General features: G+C 43.4%; 1 protein-coding gene across 1 annotated transcript in view; it reads right to left on the minus strand.

The window, feature by feature from the left end:
- Positions 1–6209, minus strand: part of Arfgef2 (ADP ribosylation factor guanine nucleotide exchange factor 2) — a gene marked incomplete at its 5' end in the record, with an annotated part of 87856 nt that overhangs the window by 78928 nt on the left and 2719 nt on the right. Inside the window, 2 exon segments of the mRNA XM_008835575.3 lie at positions 1480–1659; positions 2820–2966. Of these exon segments, the coding sequence (XP_008833797.2) occupies positions 1480–1659; positions 2820–2966 (327 nt within the window).

Genomic DNA, 6209 nt, shown 5'->3' on the forward strand with positions numbered 1-6209 from the left:
ATTTTTAAAAGAAGACAGTATTCATGTATGTATTTTGCATAATGATTATATCAATTTTAAGGGTTTTATGTCATGTTATTAAAATCGGTTAAACACTCAAAAAAAGAAAATTCCAATCAAGTGCCAGGCATGGTGGAGCACGCCTTTGATCCCAGCACTGGGGAGGCAGATCTCTGTGAGCTCAACACCAGCCTGATCTATATAGTGAGTTCCAGGCCAGCTGGGGTTACAGGGAGACCCTGTATCAAAAAGGCCAAAAAAAAAAAAAAAAAAAAACTTCATCAATACTGGGAGGTCATTAGTTGGCAGATTCTTCTCTGGTATCTCAGAACCAAAAATCTTACCTATATAAGGTGCTATGATGGGTCCTGTGCAGGCAGCAGGGGGCGGAGAAGTACAATGTTCAGTCTATGCCCATTCGAAAGGATGATGAAGTTCAGGTTCTATGAGGGCACTACAAAGGTCAGCAGATCGGCAAAGTGGTCCAGGTTTACAGGAAGAAATATGTCATCTACACTGAGCGGGTACAGTGGGAAAATGGCACAACTGTCCATGTGGGCATCTACCCCAGCCACATGGTTATCACCAGGCTAAAGCTGGACATAGACCGCAAAAAGATCCTGGAACAGAAAGCCAAATCTCACCAAGTAGGAAAGAAAAAGGCAAATACAAGGACAAAACCATTGAGATGGTGCAGGAGTAGTCTTACATACGGCTGTCATTAAAAACTGCCTAAATGATAGCCAGGCATGGTGTCACATGCCTTTATTCCCAGCACTCAGAAGGCAGAGGCAGGTAGATCTCTGAGTTCAACGTCAGCCAGGTCTACATAATGAGTTCCAGGCCAGCTGAGGCTACAGGGAGACCCTGTCTCAACCCACCCACCCCCAAAAAAAAAACCTGTCTAAATGATAAAAAAAAAAAAAGAAAAAAAAATTCCAACCATGGGGCTGGAAGGATGGCTCAGTGGTTAAGAGCACTGGCTGCTCATGCAGAGGACCTAGGTTTGACTCCCAGTATCCACATGGTAGTTAACAACTATCTGGTCACTCCAGTTCCAGGGGATCCAAGGCCCTCTTCTGGCCTCCATGAACATTACACACACTGGTGTACTTATATACATGTAATTCTAACATTCATATATATACATACATATATTCCAATCATCAGGCTAAAACTTTTGTCCTGTTTTCTTGGGTGCCAGGAATTAAACTCAGAGCCATGTGCATGCTAGGTAAGGACTCTACCACTGAGTTACATTCCCAGCTGAGTATAAAGTTTTTAAAAGGAAATAAATTCACAGCAAATTTAGAATGTGACAACCTGAAAACACATTCTGAATATGGAACGTTAAAACCCAAGCCAGAATTGCTCTGTAATTTGAAAAATGGGAGAAGTGTCAGAAAAGGATAAGCAGCCCCTCATAGGCATGAGCTTATGCAGGGGTCGCCCAGTGGTTGGCCCACCGCTGTGACTCACCACCTGGTTTTCCATGCGGGTAAAGATGACGTTCAGCATCTGGGTGAGTGTGGCCTTGGCAGTGGTTTGGTTGATGAGGTTTTTGCTGGCCAGATAGATATTGTAACATGTCCTCACTGTCTGCAGGATAGTGCCCTCATGAATTTCAATGTGTGGGGAAGTCACGGCAGTCAGAAGAGCCTGAAACACAGAGCAGAAATTGTCACTTTCCTGAATGCCCACACCTCTCTTCTGGTCAAATTTTGCTGGAGGACTTGAGTTTTTTTCTGCCTTATGCTTATTTGAGATCAAGAGTCACTAGTAGTCCCAGCTGGCCTGGAACTCACTACACACAGGCTGGCCTCAAACTTTCAGCAATCCTCCTGCCTCTGTCCCACAAGTGCTGAGATAACAAGTATGTGCCACCTTATCCAGCCTTTTTTTCCTAAATTCTCAGATGGCCCTGAAAACTCAACTGAATGATCAGTACCAGGAGCCAACTGCTTATTGATCTGAGTTTTTAAAAAGCAATTGCTAACTAACTCCCTAAAATTCTGATTATTTGAATTAAGCTGTGTTGAAATAAGTGTGCTATTGGCTCATTTTTAAAAAGGGGGAGGGAAATGGTGCAGCTGTTAAGATTCAGGCTCACAACCAAAAAAATCAAAATAAACACACACACGAAAAATCTCAAAATTGTGAATACTAATGTTGATTGAAAAACTAAAGTGAAAATTACAGACACTTTCCTCAGGAGGAAAAACATTCCCATTGGATTTCACCCATATGAATCATAAAATATATGTGTATTGATGGGTTTCCGTTCCCTGGTGGGTTCAAAAGCTTTAAGAAAGGGGTGGCTGGTATGCAGCCATGAATCACAGAGCTAAATACTCAGGACCTAGGGTGTGGAGGCCTAGCAACATCCATCCTGCCATTCTCCAACAAGCTGGTGGTATCAGCCCATGCCAAGCCCTTACTGGCAGCAGACATGAAATAGGGAATCAGACTTGAGAGGACAAGAGGACAGGGCAAGTGCAGGTGCTAATAGTTCTGACACAGACCTGCAGAGAAATGTCTACTTGGAACCCAGATTTCCTGGGGACACATCAGAGAATTTCAAGCCAGTTTAATTTATAAGCAATTTACAGTGTTGTCAGCAGAATTATTTACTCAGAAATACATCTGGTTCTACTCTTCTCATTCCATGCTAATAAACTGTAACACTTAACCTAAGCTCTAGGTGATACTCAAGTTCTGCTCCAGCTCAGTACCTGGAGACAACTAACCCAAATTAGAAGCCCACACTTCCGGAGGACTAGTTTTCTCATTCCAAACTCAAACCAGGCAAACAGAAATACCTTAATTATCTGTAACTGAACCCCTTCATCCGTCTGAGGGCCCTGAAAACAACTGCAAATGGTTTCAACAATCCTGTCGATCAGTCGCTTCCCAGGGGCTCCGCTGTCAGGGGCGTTGCCTGTGATGTGCCCATATGCAATGAGTTTCTAAACACAGAAAGAGCAAAGGTTATATTTCTGCCTGCCCCGAATAGCAATACACAGGAAGCAAGGAAGGCCTTGAACTTCTGGTTCCTGTGGAGTCAAACAAGCACAGCTGTTCTGAGTGCAACCTTTCTTTAGTCTCCAGGCAGCAAAAATTCCCAGTGATGGTGTGGCCATGCCAACAGCAGGCACCAAACATAACCTAGCACACAATCATTAAAAACAAACAAAAAAAGAGGGACTAAAAGCTGTATTAATAAAAGTCAGAAAGCAGATTCGTGAACACCCAGTGCTCCAGAGATAAGGCAGCAGATGGAATAAGGGCGTGAGAAAAATGGTCTAGTTCGATTGTGGTGATCACACAACTGCCAACAAACTAAAGACCATTGGTTTGCGTGTTTTAAGTGCATGAACTGTACCTATGCTAACTATATCCCAAGAGAGCTGTTAAAATACTACACATGCTTTTTCCTTATGTATTGAGATAGCCAAGAAAGGAATGGCTGCAAGTGTCGCTTCAGGGAAGGGGAGCTAAGTAGCCAGAGGCAGAGATGAGACTAACACAAGCACAGTGGTCTTTTCATTTCCTCTGGAATGTTGGATCATGTCACATTATTATCTATTTACAAAGCAAAGTAAGGGGTTAGGGAGACAGCTCAGTAGTTGAGAATGTACACTGTTCTTGCAGAGGATCTGGGTTCTGTTCCTAGCATCCATGTCAGGTGCTGTAACTTAAAACTCCAGCTCCAGAGGATCCATTGTCCTCTTCTGGCCTCCAAGGGCTCCTGTACATGCACATATGCTTGCACACACAAACACAAACACATAAAATAAATAAAAATCTGTAAAAAAAAAAAAATTTAAAGTAAAAATCCAGGTATGGTGGCACATGCCTTTAATCTCAGCATTTGGGAGGCAGGGGCAGGCAGATCTCTGTAAGTTCAAGGCCAGCCTGGTCTACACAGTGAGTTTCAGGCCAGCTGAGGCCGCAGGGAGACTGTCTCAAAAAGTCGAAAAAAAAAAAAATTGCAGGTTCCTGGACCTCAACCCAGACCTAATGAACCAGAAATTATGGCTAGTGCTCAGGGATCAGTGTCATTCTCTCAAATGCCCAGGTTAATCTAAAGGTCAGCCAGATGACACAAGACTTCTGAGGTACTCTCTGCTTCCAATGAGTGGTAAAGACTTTAAAGTGCTGCTCTGTTCTTTACCTATTTGAATCCTGGCTGGTCACATTCTTGCCTCAGCTTGCACAGGCAGACCTGCTCTCCTAAGACTGTCAAAAGAGTACCACCACTGTGCTGGGAAGATGGCCACCCTGCAGAGGCATGTCTCCATGATTAGCTAAAGAGCACTGCCATTCAATAAGCAGAAAAGATTAAGATGGTGGCTGACAGCAGAAACACAACACACAATAGAATGAAAGAAAGAACAGGTTGCCTGCCCCATCTGTGCTGTTCAAGCCCAACTCTGGGACCCACAGTGAAGGGTAAGCCCAGAGCTGCTCACCTCTCACCCCTAACTGCTGCTGGATAGTCCTGAGAGGGTGGGAAAGGTTGCAGGTAGACCAGCTCTGAGTTCTGACAGTGAATCTTGTCCCTCCTAACACCAAGACAGAAGTCTGTCATGAGCACTGTGAATAAGTCAGATGATATATAACTCCTGAAATATGAAAGTTGAAAAGGAGGTGCTCAGGGACCAGGCTGCAGCCTAGTGGTAGTATGTGTAGTAGCCTCAAGGCCCTGAGTTCTATCCCAGAACAAAATAAAAGAAAATTAGCTGTGGTTACACATACCAGTAATCCCAGTATGTGAGAAGCTGAGGCAGATGGAGTGTGAGTTTGAGGCCAGACTGGGCTCAAACTTACTTCAACACTCCTGCCTCAGCCTCCAAAGTGCTGAGATTAAAAGCATGAGCCTTTACACTGGCAATAAGAATCCTGAAAAAGAAGAAAAGAAAAATAGCTTCCTTACAACTCAGCACTGATGCTGAAAACAAAGATGGAGACAGATTTTGAAATACATATATTTTTTATTTATTATCTTTATGTGTATGAGTGTACTGCCTGTATGTAAGTGCACTTGTGTTATGCAATGTCTGTGGAGGTCAGAAGGGGGTGTTGGATACCCCTGGAACTGGAGTTAGGGACAGTTGTTAGCCTCCATGTGGGTTCTGGGGGAGGTACCAAAGCCAACCAGGACCTGTTGGGCCCTGTGCAATTTGAAGATACCCCATCCCTCCATCTCCTCCTGCTTCCCTCTCCCCCATGGCAAAGGAAAGGGAGGTCACTGAACCCTGGGTTACTACTGCATGTGTGTCAGGGACTTATGTGGGTTTGGCTGGCTCTGGCTTGGAGGAGAGGACAGGAAAATAGAAAGCACTACAGTAGACCCTCACTGGTCCTGCTGTACACAAGAACCTGGGAAAAGCACAAAGCAAGCTGGAAAAATGTCTACACAGGGGAACAATTTTCAGAAAAAGGAAAAATGAAAGAGAAGAAAGAATATTATATATCTAAGTAGGTAACTGGTTTTAGGGCTGATCACTCAGGGGACTTCGGCCTTTTCTAGAGTTCCAAAGATTTTTTTTTTAAATATTTTATTATTTTTATTTTTATGTGTATGCATGTATTGCCTGCATGTATGTAGGTGCACCTGTGTAGTGCAATGCCTGCAGAGGTCAGAAGACGGCGTCAGATCCCCTGTAACTGGAGTTACGAACAGTTATTAGCCACCATGTGGGTGCTGGGATTCAGGTCTTCTGCAAGAGCAGCCAGTGTTCTTAACCACTGAGCCATCTCTCCATCCCTTAAAGGTTTTTTTGATGAAGAAAAAAGTCTCAATCTATATAATTACAAAATCATTTTTAAATATGCATTTAAAAATTCAGTTTCCAGAAATATGAGCTAAAAGATGCTAGATTACACCTGTAATCCCAGTACTTGAGAAGCTAAGGCAGGAAGACCATGTGTTCCAGGTCAGCCTGGACTACATACAGCCCCTGTATCAAAATCAGAAACAAAAGTTGCCAGGCATGGTGGCCCACACCTTTAGTCCCAGCATTTGGGAGGCAGAGGCAGAGGCAGGTGGACGTCTGTGAGTTCCAGGACAGCTGGGGCTATAGGGAGACCCTGTCTCAAAAAGGCGAAAAAAAAAAAAGAGAGAAAAAAAGAATTTTCAGACAATTATTTATGTATATATGTAAAGATTAAATGTAAAAATTAATTAAACATATTAAAGAATACAT

The sequence above is a fragment of the Nannospalax galili genome, unplaced genomic scaffold (genome assembly GCF_000622305.1).
Source record: "Nannospalax galili isolate Female #2095 unplaced genomic scaffold, S.galili_v1.0 scaffold2378, whole genome shotgun sequence".
Classification (NCBI taxonomy): domain Eukaryota; kingdom Metazoa; phylum Chordata; class Mammalia; order Rodentia; family Spalacidae; genus Nannospalax; species Nannospalax galili.